Raw genomic sequence first — 15,414 nt, forward strand, 5'->3', positions numbered from 1 at the left:
TTTCCTAGATGGATCACCTTGTATGGATTTTCACACAAAGGGGAAACTCAATAAAGAGTGTTGAATGACTGGCTGAAAATTGGCCTCTCCTTTAACAGGTAGAAAGCTGGAGTAGCAAGGGCACAAACACAGGGGAAAGCGGGTCATGGCTAATGCAAAAATCATGGGTAAACTTACAAAAACATGTAAAAAATAGATTTAATTTCTTGACTTAGCTTAAATGTATCCAATATTTAGAAACAAATACATTGTTCTGTGAATATCATCATTCTGACATGTAAAAATAATACAAGCAAGCTGGAACATCATACAAACTGCTGGACGAAAAACAGTTAATCTTATCTACTAATATCATTCTTTTGAATGTCCAAGTGGAAGCTGATGGGAGAGATACAGCTCTAGCCCAGGTCCCACCCCTCAGGAGCTTTCTCACTTCCCCTAGGCCAAATGGCTGCTTCCAGGCACCTGTTCACTGAGGGAGGGCAGGCCACTCATGACGTGGCCCTCTCTATTGGACTCCCTGTCATTTCCACAGGCATGGCAAATACCAAATGCCATTTGGTTTTACACACACACACACACACACACACATTTATTCAGAGTCATTTAATTTTCCACAAATTTAGACCTCTGCTCAAGGATTATTTATTAGAGAGGACTTATCGACTTATTAGAGAGGACTTGCTGATGGTCCAGTTACTGTAGCACAGACGTACACACGTATCCCCTTAGTCATCACTTTCTGCCCTATCTTACCCTGCTTAACTTTTCTTTTTAGTACTAAAACTACCTGAAAATTACATATTTATTTGTTTATCTGTCTATTTTCTGTTCTCCCCCAACAGAACATGAGGTCCATGTGAAGTTTTTGGCTGTCACCATATGTCTGGAATAAGAGCATGAAAACATTTGTTGACTGAATGGAATGTCCTATTACCTTCCTCCTACCCCTTCCCAATAATCATCCATCTAAGCTATTTACAGATAACAGTTGACTTTCTTTTCTTTTCTTTTTTTTTTTTTGGCAGCTGGCCAGTACGACTTTATTTTCATTTCCAGCTAGCTACATCATCTTTTAACCTCTTTCCAGAATCTGTTTCAGTGTAATCCTGGCAGTTTTTTTAGAAAAGCATAGTTTTAGGGCCGACCCCGTGGCTCACTCGGAAGAGTGCGGCACTGGGAGGGCCGTGGCGCTCCCACCGCGGGTTTGGATCCTATATAGGGATGGCCGGTGCACTCACTGGCTGAGCGTGATGCGGGCGACACCAAGCCAAGGGTTGCGATCCCTTTACCAGTCACAAAAAAAGACTAAATAAATAAATAAATAAATAAATAAAAAGAAAAGCATAGTTTTAGATACATGATCATGTGGTCTTCTCACATAACTTTGTTAGAGATTTTTTAAAATATTATTATTTTAATTGTTAGAGAATGACTATGTTTCATATTTCAGAATCTTTGTGGTAAATATAATTCAAACATGTTGTGTTAAATGGTGATGTATTTAAAATGACCTACAGTAAAACGCCGACTGACTAGAATGCTCAGAGAATGGGACCTGGCAGTGAAATATGGTAAAAAACTCTTCTTTAGGAAAATATGTCACAATCTGGCAGATAAATGCTTCTGATGAAACAGAAGCCCCATAACATTTCTACTCTATAAATTCCATATCATAGTAAAATGTTGTTTTCCCATTCAAAAATGAAGATAAGAATTTATCGATTACTGTGCTTGGCAACTTAGAAGGAAAGTTTAATTTTTGCATTTTATATATTTTTTTCTGTTACTTTTTCCTCTCCCCTTCTCTGCAAAAATACCCCCTCCTAAGTCTAGTTTACAGAGTATAAGAGACATAGATCATTTCTTTCTGCCTATTCTGTTTTAAGACACAGTATAATTACAGGATCCTCACTGATTCTTCTTTATAAACTGTAATTCCTATCTTCATTTCACTGTAAGAGTAATTTCATCTCCAGAAAATATCCCCTAGGAGAGAATTTTGGTTTTATTTAAGTTAGCTTAGGTTTGGTTTTCCTTCTTAGCAGAAACATTCTAAATTCTACTTTATCATGTACTTATTCTTTATATTGTTACTTCCAGAAAGTATTTGAAACAGGATGCTTACATTATTTTGCTATAAAGTACAGTCATAACATAAAATATACTTCTCAAGTTACAAAAAAAGAACACTTTATTTTTTCTGTATTTACTTGTCCACTAATAGATCAATCATTTGCTAATGAGACATCAACTTACGGGGACTCTAACTTAAAGAAATGTGATATTACCTTTAAAGATTGTCTCTTAGTCACATAATTCTCAGACTGAAGCAATTTCTCATAGTCTTCGAAAATCTAATGGAAAGAAAATACACATTAGAGTGTAAAAGCAGCAGTGCATTCTATGTATTAGACTTGCTTGCTTTCCTTTTCAGGAGTAAATGCCCAACCTCTAGCCCCACGCAGGCCAGTCTCTGTGCTTTGTACCACCGTGTACTTGACCCTCGTTGATCACCGCTGTCCATAGAGGATTCACCATTTCAGCACTCTCCTTTACACATGAAGATACTGGGGGGCAGGGAGGTCACATGATAAGATACATGGGACATCCTTTTGTATTTTATTTTAGTTCTGCAAATTGGAAACTGTTTAGAAAAACTATAATTTTGAGTCCTCCCAATTAAACATTTTGAATAAAATATCTATTAAAAGTTGCAAGATAATTCATTTTATGCCATTTTACAGAAATCTGTGTATGCAGCCTTGCTGGTAGCTATGGGTCCATGAAAAATTTGGGAAATGATTAAATACACTTAGGGCTTCACTTGGCAACACATAAAAAATCAGACTATCAAATCCATAGCGTGAAAAGGCTAGGAATGAGGCAGGCTTTGCCGCATGATGGCCAGGCTAAGCCCAACTGGCCTCTCTGGAGCACTTCCACTCTCACCAGAAGCTGGGGACATTGGTGCGTGAGGTCCTCCTGTTTCCTAATGCAGTCATCAATCATAGTCTAGGCCTTTCCGTCTAACATAGAGTGCCGGCAGCTGGGGAAGCTCAGTGTCTGCCTCCCAGCACTCAGAGACCAATAAAAGGGAGAAGTGAGCACAGCCAGGACAGACAGCAAGAGAGGTCAGGAACGGAGGAGGGTGGAAAACAGTCCCAGCCTTCCAAGAGCCAAGTGTGAGGGGTGTGTGTGCACAAGTGTGTAATGAGGGCAAGTTGTGCATGCTGATAAATACTGATAAGAGAATGAGAAAGTGAAAAGTAAAAATAAAACAAAAACAAAAACATAGCTCACTTTAAAATCACAGTAATTAAACTCTTTTATATAAATGACAATTTATTCTGTCCTAAAACACAAGGATTTTGTGAATCATTAAATTTATCAGACCTTGTGATAAATTGTAATTGTAACTTTAAAATGCACATACATGTATGAGGTATGATTGACTCCTTAAGCTACCAGTTTCATTCTTTTAGAATCATATATCATGTGCTCCAGTTTCATGGTTTGCTGCTAAAGAAATATGAAACTAAAGAAATATTAAAGGGCCGGCCCGTGGCTCACTCGGGAGAGTGCGGGGCTGATAACACCAAGGCCGTGGGTTCGGATCCCATATAGGGATGGCCGGTTAGCTCATTGGGTGAGCGCGGTGCTGACAACACCAAATCAAGGGTTAAGATCCCCTTACCGGTCATCTTTAAAAAAAAAAAAGAAAAAAGAAATATTAAATGTTTGAGGGAGCATGAGGAGTTCTCGAGCTAACGTTCAGGCCAATGCAGCAGGCTCACATCTGTGAAACAACTAAATTACACAAGAAGTGACACAGAGATTCAAAAATAAAATTAGGTAAATAAGGAGTCAAAGAAAATGACTTTATTAGTTTCTCAAATTGTTGTGCATTATCCCAGAATGCAAAGCATTATTGCCCAACACATTCACCTCACATATTCTATAGGAAAAATTAGTAGTTGATCCTACAGATTTTGCCATATGCTATCTTAATGTGAAGCACGACCAATAAACAATTTATAAATAATAGAAACATAGCTAAATCTTCATGACTTGCATGTGTGAAGATATACTACTGATAGGGTATCCCACATCTTCCCAGAGTCTAGGAGCATATGGCAAGTTTTGTCTACTGTATAAATGGTTCAGAGACTTCTTGAGGATTATTATTAGTATTTGTGGGCCACCACTGGTTATATGCCTATTATATTCCCAACTCTCTACCTATACTGTGTACCGTTGGGAAGGCATGAAGTCATAAAGTTATCATCAAAAATACTTTTCTTTTTGTAAATATATATGATTTAATTTCAATGCCAAATATCTCAAACAATAAAGAAAATACCTTAATTTATTTATCATTACCTTAAATATTATATACATATGAAATTGTCTATTGCTTTTAATGGATGAAGACAAAAAATCCACTAATTGTACCATATACAGAAACATTTGGAACTTCTTGGCTTGGGCATCAATATTATAAATAGTTAAGTGCTCCTTTAAGATGGCATATTACACTGCTGCTGTCATGTGTCAGGTATCATGCTGGTCAATGGAGATACAAAGAACGTTAATATTAACCAACACATGCAAAATGGCTGAAATCTCAGCAAAAATTAACTTCAGCTGTTGCTGGTATCACCACTAGGATGATGATGATGATGAGAGAGTCCCCTTGTCAGAGTCAATCTAGACCTGTGCTGCCCAACACAAGGCTATATACCAAACACTTGAAATGTGGCTAGTCCAAACTGAGATGTGCTGTAAGTGGAAAATAGACACAAAAATTCCAAGACTCAGTATGAAAAAAAGAATGTACAACAGCTTAATCATTTTTATACTGATTGTACATTAAAATAACATTTTTGACATACTGGGTTAAATAGATAAATATTAATTTCACCTGTTTCTTTTTACCTTTTTGTGTGGTAACTAGGAAATCTGAAGTTACACAGTGGCTTGCATTTGTGGCCTACATTATATTTCTACTGGGCTAGAGCACCTTAACCAACACTAGAACAAAACTTATAAAGTTCTGCTTCTAGATTTGTGCTATGCTCTACTTTAAACTTGTTTTTATCACTTTATATTTAGCAACAGATATATGCTCTTGGATGGATCTGTTCATTCATCATTCATTGCACACCAACAAATGTATAGCACTGAGTTAGGTATCACGGATACAAGTAATAATGATAAAAAGTAATACTGAGGGCTTACTATCATATTATAAAACTTTAAATCTTATCAAACTCCCTCAACAACCCTATGAGGTAGGTATTATTACTATCTTCATTTTGCAGTAGGTGTAATAATTTGCCCAAAGTTACACAATTAGTAAGGAGGCAGACTGGGTCTTGAAGCCAAGCAAGCATGCAGACTATAAAGTCTGTACTCTACTCTGAACCCCTGTATTCTACAGATAAGGTTCCTGCCTCTCAGGGACCTCAGGGCCAGCCAGAAAGCTACAGACACACCATAGTAATATGATGTGACAAATGAAAGGTGGGGGAATAAAGTGAGGGAATGGGAGAGGGAGAGGAAGAGAGAAAGAATATGTGTGTGTGTGTATATGTTTGGGGAGGGGTAAGATTAAGGAAAGCTTCCTAGAAGAGTGACATTTCAGCTGAATTTCAAAAGGATGAGTTGGCTTCACCTTTAGAGAAGGGAGTTGGAAGACAGAAATATTCTTGGTATTTCTATTAGTAAGTAAAACTAACTATCAACCAAGTAAAATGTTAGTAAGGATGGGGTGCTCTTCCATGGGACTCAACTCAGAATCAAAGCAAGCAGGTGTTAGTCATTTCTTGGAGATCCAAAGCACAACAGAAAAAGATGTAAAAAACGAGAAAGCCCTGACCTTCTCTCAGACTCAATTTTCCATAAAGGTTCCTGATGACCTGGTTTCCAGGTAAATAGACAAATCAGGGGTATGGTTGAGCATGGTTGATTTCTCTTGTGGCTAATAAACAGGGGCAATTGCTCATAAATCTAAGAGGAAGGGAGAAAGAGAAAAAGAGAAAGAGGTAAAGTCCTAAAAATGACATCTACTTACAGTGTCATAATTTTGTTCTAAGAAGTCTGCTACCAACATTTTATGTCTCGTTAGTAAATCCTAGAAAAAGAACAACCAAGTGAAACAATATTGTAGCCAATAAATTTTACAAATCTTTTCCTTCATTTGAAACATCTAAAAGTTGCAGAAAAACATTTTCATTACACCACAAAATTATTTCCATCTCTACCTTAGTTTAAGATGTGAAATACAAATTTGTTTCATGTAAAAAAACAAACACGAAAACCTAGTGTTAAACCTAGTATTTTAAATTCATACTGTTGTTAGATTTGTGATAGAAATAATTTTTGGTGAAACAAATAGAACCTAAAAGATGAGTTGATAGCATATATGATTATGATATAACAAATATTCAGATAAAGTTTATGATATTTTTCAAATGTCATTAATAACTAATCATTTCTTTAAAAAAAGAATTATGAATGGCCCAAAGCCATATTTCACAGGTTAATTTAACATATTTTTCAAGGATTTTAATCTTTGGTTTTTTTTTTTAAATCACTTTTAAAAGGAAGGCACCTCAGATACTGAGAAGCATAGGAATGACATTTAACAGTGTCAAATCAGTATGGTCCTGTTCTCGGGTTAACAGGCTGTGAGGTGTTGTGCAAGTTACGAAGGACAATGTACCTTTCAAAGCTGAAGACAAGTAGCCCTGTTTTATTGCAGATATAAACTTGCAGAAAACTGAACAAAAGCATGAAGGAAAGTTTGACTGTTTTCAACTTACATCTAAATGATATCCTTAATTCACCTTAAGTTGAAAGAAAGCAAGCCTCACCTAATTCCTTTTATATGCTTCAAGGCTAAATACCCTGCCCCAGGTACCATGCAGAATTTAATTAAAAACATAACAAGAATTTTTAAGTTTTCCAAAATAAATTCTTTAATACATATTTAATTAAAACCTCATAAAAGCATACAGAAGTCACACATCATAACCTCGCAGAGAAAAGACAAGCAGTAGCAATGGTAAAAACCCATTTATTTCTACTTTAATTTTTTTTTTAAAGTAAAATATTTAAAGCATTGTACACTATAATTTTCATGTTCAAAAATAACACGACCAGCTCTTAATTTCCTATTACCTATCATCACACAACTTGAATGACCACTGGGCCTATCAGTGGAAATGTGGTGCTTTTTTTTCCCAGTGGAGTAGAGCACTCAGTACTGTTCTGGAACTGGAGTTTTAAAATGGGAAACCCCTCTAAAGTGGGTTCCATTCCCGGCCTGTCTGAGGTCTTGATTCAAACTAGTTCCTGTAACAAAAGAGTACTCCTGAGGGAGGGAATAAAACAGTTAGTTCACAGCAACCTTTGGGATTCCTAATCTTTTTCTAAGAGGATATTTAGGACACCTTGGTTTCAGGCACCCTAATCTCACAAAAACTCCCTGAGCAGTATCAGAGATTTCCTGAGCTGACCCAAGGTAGAAGGGGTTCTCTTTATGGGCTGCAGAAGACACTCGATTGCTGTACCTATGGGAATTCTCTACCTGTTACAACAATGGTCAGACTTGAAAGTGCAGACTAAGCTCTCCTGTGGGTTCTTCTAGGCCCAGCACACGTGGTGATGGAGAAAGAGCACTTTACAGATCAGTGCTGCCTGGAAAGGTTGTGTTATGTATTACTGTTATCCCAAAGAAAGAGGAATCAGCAAGGAGTTCTGTTAGAACCAGAAATTTCAAATTCCAAAGGAAAAAAAAAAACCTGAAATACTTAAAAATCCAATAGTAGGAAAATATGGTAGGGTAGAATTCCTCCAGCGTACATATGATTAATACAGCCAACAAATGATATGCTCTCTCTCACTCAGATACACACTTATTTATACTTGAGTGTGTATATAAGATATATACATAGATATACCCTCAAATTTATGTACAAAATAAATCTATGCACAAAACTGGAAGAATTATATCATGTATACATACATGCATGCTTACATGCACATAATACAGAGACAAACATAATTGCTGCATTATTATAGATCATATAACTAAGTGAGGGAAAACCCCCCACAAAAAACTAGCTAGAATCCTACCCAAGAAGGAAAAAGCAGAAAGTTTCAAAGAAAAATAAAGTTCAAATTTTAAAGAATTTAAAATTTAAAAAAATTATTTGTAATAGTGTACTCACTCATCCTACCTCCTAACAATTCTATTTTGACAGGGTTAAGTTTGGCATAGTCTAAGTATTATGCTAAAAAAAATCTGATATTGATATTTTTAGTGAATTCTGCTTGGGAGAAACTTGGGGTGGAGTGACAGAGGCTCTCAACTGCAGGCACATGAGACTGATGGGCCAGTGACCGCTGCCATAGCAAGGTTTTACTGTGTGTTGGGGAATGTACCAAGCACTTTACAAATACTATTTCTAATCTTCACAACTCTGCAAATCAGGAATTATTTTCTTCATTTCACAGACGAGGAAAATGAAACTCAAAAGGTTAATTGGCTCGAGGATACAGAACTAATCAGGTGACAGAGATGGAATTCAAATCACTTCTATTATGAGATTTTTAGAGGGAGGAATGAAAGAGATTATGGTTTTCAGAAATATTTTTTGGAAAAGGGCTATTTGTAGACAATACCATGGTAAAAACATAAACCAACAATGTTAAAACATTAATGTTTAAACTGGGCAACAATCAGCTTGGAGCTCAAAACAAAAAGGGTGAGTCTAAAGAGGTTAAAAAAAATGAAAGCCAAAGCCAAAATAATACTAAACCAACCAACCAAACAAACAAACCCTTTGAAACTAGTAGTTAAAAAAAGTGATTTCTGGTCATTGTTACACATTAACCATAAGCATCTTGGTAAAATATAGAAAATTGGTGTTTCCAATACCGGTAGCATACTAGAAAACTTTCTTGATTATTTAGTTTTTCAAGGAACTGACTTAAGTTCAATGGAAAATAAGCTGAAGTACAAATCAAAACGTCATAATTTATTTTTGTGATTCAGTACCATTGTTAAAAATCAAATTTGGCTGAATATATGATAGCAACGAATTATTATAAGTACATGTATTTTATTAAATGTTGAGAAAGCTCTGGGAAAATTTTCAAAAATACATGTCCATTATTTGCTTTTCTCCTCCATTAGAGTTTTTTCTATGTTTGTACTTATGTGAAGTCTTACCTATGGTTTTTTTGAAAAGGAACTGACTGGTTTCCATGACAGCAAAGAGCCATCTGATAGAAAAGGAGGAAAACTGGGACTATAGTGTCTATTATTAGAAAACAACTTCCTTAGTTGTTTAGGCACAGCCATTTTGCTAGAAAGAAAAGGAATCATCCTTTGTATTAAAAATCATTCTTCATATTTGATGTAACTGAAGCCTATTCTCACCATGTGTTCTAGATATACCCTCCATGGGGGTTCACCTGTAGCCTCTGCACAGGTTTTGTTCTACTGGGTAAGACTAAGTCGCCTGTGAAACAGATGAGGCTCCTGAGACTTCACACACCTCTGAGCATACAGCCGTGTTTGCTGTCCTCGCTCCCCTTACCTCTACCCACCAGTCAACTCTCTTTGGAGTTTGCTCCCAGGCCTTTCCTGCCTTTCTTTTCCTTCCTTTCCTCTTGGCCATTCTCACTAGTTTTCTGTTTCCTTACTCTGCGTCTTTGTCTTCTTCATACTCCCCCTCTCTTTAATCCCCCTTGTTCCCTTCTCTTTCTTGCCCTGCACTTTTCTGTCTATCCCAGCCTCCTCTCCTCCCTGCTCTTCCTGGGAGGCTGGATGGACACATGTGGAGCACCTGAGCAGGCTGGGACTGCCCTCCCTTCAAACCCAGATGCTAGGTATGCCCGTTTTTACTGCAGGTGTGGCCGAGGCTTTTGGGAGATGATGGCACTGCAGCTCCTCTCTCTATCATTTTCGGCAATTCAGCACTGGTCTCAAATCTGCACACCCTGTTTATAACAACAAAAGCGCCACAGTTGACTAGACTCACCCTCCTCACAAGCAGCTATAACAACCAACTGTTGTTGCTCAAGCATGCCCTGGAATCTGGCCCCTTCACCCCAAGTGGCTTCCAAATATTCCCAGCCATCTCAAATTGTCTTTTCCCTGACAGGAGTTCCTGTCAATCCAATGGTCCTCAGCTCATTATATTTCCAGGGATGTCTTGGTTGCCTTTATAGATTGTGTCCTAGGCAGCTTCCCAGACCTGCCTCCCCAAGCTCGTCAGGGTGGAGTCCACTCACCACCTTTCCATCTTTTCTCTGTCACATCAAGGTCCTCTCACTGCCCACCTCTATGCGGACTATGCTCTGTCCCTTTCCCTTCACCAGACGTTCTTCTTCTCCTTAGCACCCTCTTCCTTCTGCTCCTTCAAATCTCTGGCCCTTTATTGTCTCCTTCTGCTCCCTGACACAACCTCACACTTTCTGCAACCATGTGAGCTAATATACCTTTTAACAGATTTAAGGCACCTTCTCAGAATGGGCTGCGTGATTTCCTAGTCTACAGATAATAGGTAGTTTTCAGCACAGCAAACCACTGCTTTCCCCTTTATTCACCTCCAGAGAGCTATTAAAAAGAACTATTTATCATCCAGGTCATAAGCAACTTTCAAAGTCCATCCATAAAGTAATAAGATTAGAATATATATTAATATTAGTATATGAACTATGTCAATATTGCTGAAATATGTATTTAAGATAATATTAAAAAATAAAAGTCATACATAGGTTACAATTAAGTAAAAAGTATAAAAAAAAATAATAATAAAAGGTATGTATTTATACCCAGAAAAAAAAAATTGAAATTATGCAAATGGAACAATTAAATCGCTGAAATGCTTTTTAAGAAATAAATCTGAATATATACATTTATATAAGTCTTATCTACTTTATAGCCAACCTGAAAACCTATTTTTTTCAGTGATGCTGTTATATCACGAGCTTATAATATTTTTGGAATTCCTCTTTTTAAATAGCCTTCAGAGACAATTTGGTAGACAGTGAAGAAAACCAGACTCTATTTTAGTCAACCTAAAATTTATTTTTATCATTATAATTATTATCATTGCCAAAACTAAAAGCAGTTCTAGCTAACTTGACCACCCACTTTATACATTAACCTGGATGTCAAATAACTTTTTGCTTCTAAAATCTTAAAAAAAATTTTTGGGGGGGCAGCTGGCTGGTAATGGGAACTGACCCTTGACCTTTGTGTTACAAGGCCATGCTCGAACCAACTGAGCTAACTGGCCATCCCATGTTTCCAAAACTTTTAACTATCCTCACAGGATGAAGACTTGTCATTACTGAAAAAATAAACATGCCATAGACATTGATCCAATTTCAAAATATATTAAATAATGGCTGGATCATAACCATAAGTAAATGGCTTTCTACAATAGAAAACTTAAAGGTAACATCACTCATTGTATATATAAATTCTGGTACCTTTGTTTGCAAATTAGCTACATTATTTTCTAATATTTGGTGGTAAAACACATAGAAACAGAAAGTAGAATGATTGATTGCCAGGGGCTGGAGGGAAGGGAAAATGGGGATTTCTTGTTTAATGGGTGTAGAGAGAAAGAGTTTTAGGTTTGCAAAATAAAAAAGTTTTGGAGATAGATTGCACAACACTGTGAATATACTTAACCCTACTAAACTATACACTAAAAAATGGTTAAGGCTGGCCATATAGCTCGTTTGGTTAGAGATGGTATTATAACACCAAGGTCAAGGTCAAGAGTTCAGATCCCCATACCAGCCAGCTGCCCCTCTCCCCCACAAAAAGATTAAGATGATAAATTTCATGTATATTTTACCACAATTAAAAAAATTTTTAATGTTAAAAAATTAAGTTAGATAAAATTTATTTCCTATGTAATGACAAAGTAGATAATAGATGACAAAAATATAGATGATTATGAAAAAAACACAATATAATTTATTAGGACTGTTTCACCATGTAGAAATTTAAAAATTACACTGATAAAATAATGTGAAGTCCTTCAAATTCCAAGACATAATTCTTTATCTCCCTTCACTGACTAGTTCCTTTCCCTGGGGGTAACCACTGTTGCTGTTTCCTATATATACTTCCAGAGGTATTCAGTGCACATACACCTTATGTGGAGTTTATACCCTTTAATCTGTTTTTAACATATATGACAGCATGCTATACACAGTAGTACATGTTCCTTTTGTCACTTAACTGTATATATTGTAATTCATTCCATATGAGCTTGTGACAAATATTTTGAGTTGTTTTTCCACAACTTGACAGACTGGCCTCATAGAGTTTTTTCTATTTACTAATGCCTCTTATGATTCACATTATACATGGCTGGCTACACTCAGGCCTACGGAACAGAATTTTTTGCTTTTAAAATTAAATTGCCTCTTCAGAGGACAACTGACTTTAATTAAATGACCTAGCTGATTCAGAAAAAAAAATTACCTTGAAAGTAGCAAAGGCATCTGAAGCAATATCAAATGTTGACAACTCCACATACTTAAAGAAATCTCTGAATTGATTAGAAAAGAGGATGATTTTGGCAAGTGGTTCATGTCGAATACATTCTCTCAGCATAATCCCACAACGTAAGGCAATCTGTGGGGCTTCATATCTAAAGCATAAACAGGAGAGAAATGGAGAACTCTGTTATCTTATTAACAAAATAATATTAATGGTATCAAAAGAACCATTTCAATATTGCTTTTAATGGAAACAGATACCATTTGTCACAGTTCATTCAAACACCATTCGTTCAATACCTGCTGAATATCTACTATGTGCCTGGCACTATTCCAGATGCTGGGGATAGAACAGTCAACATGACAAGGTCACTGCTGTCAGAGCCTTCATATTTTAGCAAGAGTGTATCTGGAGGGGGGAGGAGGGAGAATATAAACAATGAAAAAATAATTTCATATTCACATACTGAGAAGTGCTGTGAAAACTAAAGATAATAAAATAGGCAATGTTATAGAGTGTGACTACTTAATTTTGTGTGTTTGTATGTGTGTATGTGTGTATATGAATGACAACTTAATTTACTTTACTTTAGATTGAAGGGAAGGAAAAAAGCATTCCAGACAAGGGAATTAATTGTGCAAATTCTCCGAGGCAAGAACAAGCTTGGTAAGTTAGAGGAAGAGAAATAAGGCTAGAGTGGCTGGAATGTAGGGGAAGAGTAGTGAGTGGTGTGAATGAGGCAAGATTGGAGAGAAGGGCAGGGGCCAGATCAGATACAGCTTTGTAAGCCAAGGTAAGCAGCTTTCAAGTGTGAAGGGAAGCCTTTGAAGAGTTTGAAGCAAGAAATTAACATGACCTAACTTACGCTTTAAAATAGATCACTCTGACTACTTGTGGAGAATGTATTGTAAAGCAGCAAGAAATGGGCTGGGGAGCTAGAGTGAAGCTGGGAGACTAGGTAGGAAGAAGAGCACAAGCCCAGGAGAGGTGATGGCAGCTTGAGCTGGAGTAGTAGTAATAGAACAGACGACTGTTGGTCAATGTTCGGAGGAAGAGTCAACAAGCCTTGCTGATGTTGTAGCTGGGGTAGGTTGGGGAATAAAATTTGGAAAGTGAGGATTCAAGAATGATTCCTATGTTTCAGGCTTGAATAACTGGGTAGATGGTAGTGCCATTCATTAAGATGAATAAGCTAATAGAGGACCAGGTTCACGAGGAAATTAAGAGTTTGTTGTTGGCTGTGTTAACTTTGAGATGGCTGATCTCTAACTATTGATTTCTCCTTGGCAGTGGAATACACCCATGTGAAGTTCATGAAAAAGATTGAGGAGATATATATAAATATACGATTTGCATGCAATCGATGACCAATAAATAAATAGCTGTGGATTGACTGACTCACTGAAATCATTAAGTGGAATTACGGTTCACAGCAAACGCTACTAGAAAAACCCAATACCTACTGCAGGAAACAATTCAGGACTGGCATACTAGATCTGTTCCATTTCCAATTTAACAACAATCTCTCAAATGTCAAATTCAACATCAAAATAGATCTAGGTCTGAGTTACATTCCAGTTTGTGATAAGATTTAGAAACTATACATTTAGCCCAAAATTCAGGAAATAGGCTACTCTGCAACATCAAACTTACAAATACAGTAGGGGAAATAGCAAACAAGGATACACTGGTATTTATTCATATTTGTCTATTTATGCTAAATGATATTCACAAATATCATTTGAATATTCCCTGAATAACTCAAAGTAACATTAAATGCTAATACATTCAGATACATATGATTCTTTGTAGAATATAAGAAATGTCAATTTATACTGTTAGCAATTTATCTTAACAGAAGATTTTGTAAGTTATCCTACTGCACACATGAAAGAATTAAAAGGTGGGCTATTGTTAAAGATGTTGTAAAGAGGGGTATATTTTCTGAAATGTGAAGAAGAAAAACACTGTCACTTATTGATAGAGTACTTAAGAGAGTATAAGATAAAGACTGATGGCCTAGAAAAAAACAACCTAAGGGACAGACAATCAAAATCCGTTATGAGAAAGATATTTGTAAACTTTCATAATTTGGTCCTGAACTTAACTTTTCCATTTCATCTTCAATTATATTCCCCAATTCCCTGTAGTACATTGTTCCCTCAACTGGAATGCCCTTCTTCTTATGTTTCTACCACTAAGACTCTCTCACCTTTCAAGGCTTAGTTTAAATGCCACCTCCTCCTTTGAGTCTTTCCTAATCACCCATCATTCAGGATTACTCTCTCCTTCCTTTACACTCCTTAAATAGCTTGTCTCTAACATTTGGCACTTTTTTTCATTCTGTATTATGCTACATTGTAGTAAATTGTTATAAATCTGTTTTCTTCACCTCATTACAAACAACTTAATTGCTAGGGATATGTTCTACTTATCCTGTTACATTCTCCTCTCCTACCTATCTCCATTTGGTCTCTATGTTTTATTTATTGTTATTTCCCCCCATCCCCACCCCAATCACGAAAGAGTGCCTAGCATAATGTTTTTCACAAAACAGGCATACAATAAATTTAATGAACCTCAAACTCTGACTAAATTTCTTAATACTGGAGGGCTCTAATGAGAGTCAAACTCTGGCTTATGCAAAAAAGATGTATGATCTCTAGCCAACATTTTCTCATTTTGTAATTCTATTTCCAAACTGAGACCACCTATAAAAAGTTTCCACTCCAACTTTTGGGTATAATTAGTTCTCTTTTTTCTTTCATTTGATAAAGTTTATTGGAACCATCTCTGATTCATTGATGATTAATTCTTGAGAACCAAGAGAAGATTTTAAAAAATATTCCTCTGGAATATTTTTGATAGGTTAT

The 15,414-nt window shown here is 36.4% G+C and overlaps 1 protein-coding gene across 3 annotated transcripts in view; it reads right to left on the reverse strand.

Annotated features, from left to right (window-relative positions):
* The window catches only part of CAB39L (calcium binding protein 39 like), a 172,668-nt gene that overhangs the window by 21,866 nt on the left and 135,388 nt on the right, over nucleotides 1-15,414 (reverse strand). For all 3 annotated transcript variants that reach the window (XM_063102478.1, XM_063102477.1, XM_063102476.1), the window contains 3 exons: nucleotides 12,524-12,692; nucleotides 6,077-6,136; nucleotides 2,292-2,357 (listed from right to left, as the gene is read on the reverse strand). In XM_063102478.1, coding sequence (XP_062958548.1) covers nucleotides 2,292-2,357; nucleotides 6,077-6,136; nucleotides 12,524-12,692 — 295 coding nt within the window. The remainder of the gene's footprint in view (nucleotides 1-2,291; nucleotides 2,358-6,076; nucleotides 6,137-12,523; nucleotides 12,693-15,414) is intronic.

This window comes from Cynocephalus volans, chromosome 7 (assembly GCF_027409185.1).
Source record: "Cynocephalus volans isolate mCynVol1 chromosome 7, mCynVol1.pri, whole genome shotgun sequence".
In the NCBI taxonomy this organism is placed as follows: Eukaryota; Metazoa; Chordata; class Mammalia; order Dermoptera; family Cynocephalidae; genus Cynocephalus; species Cynocephalus volans.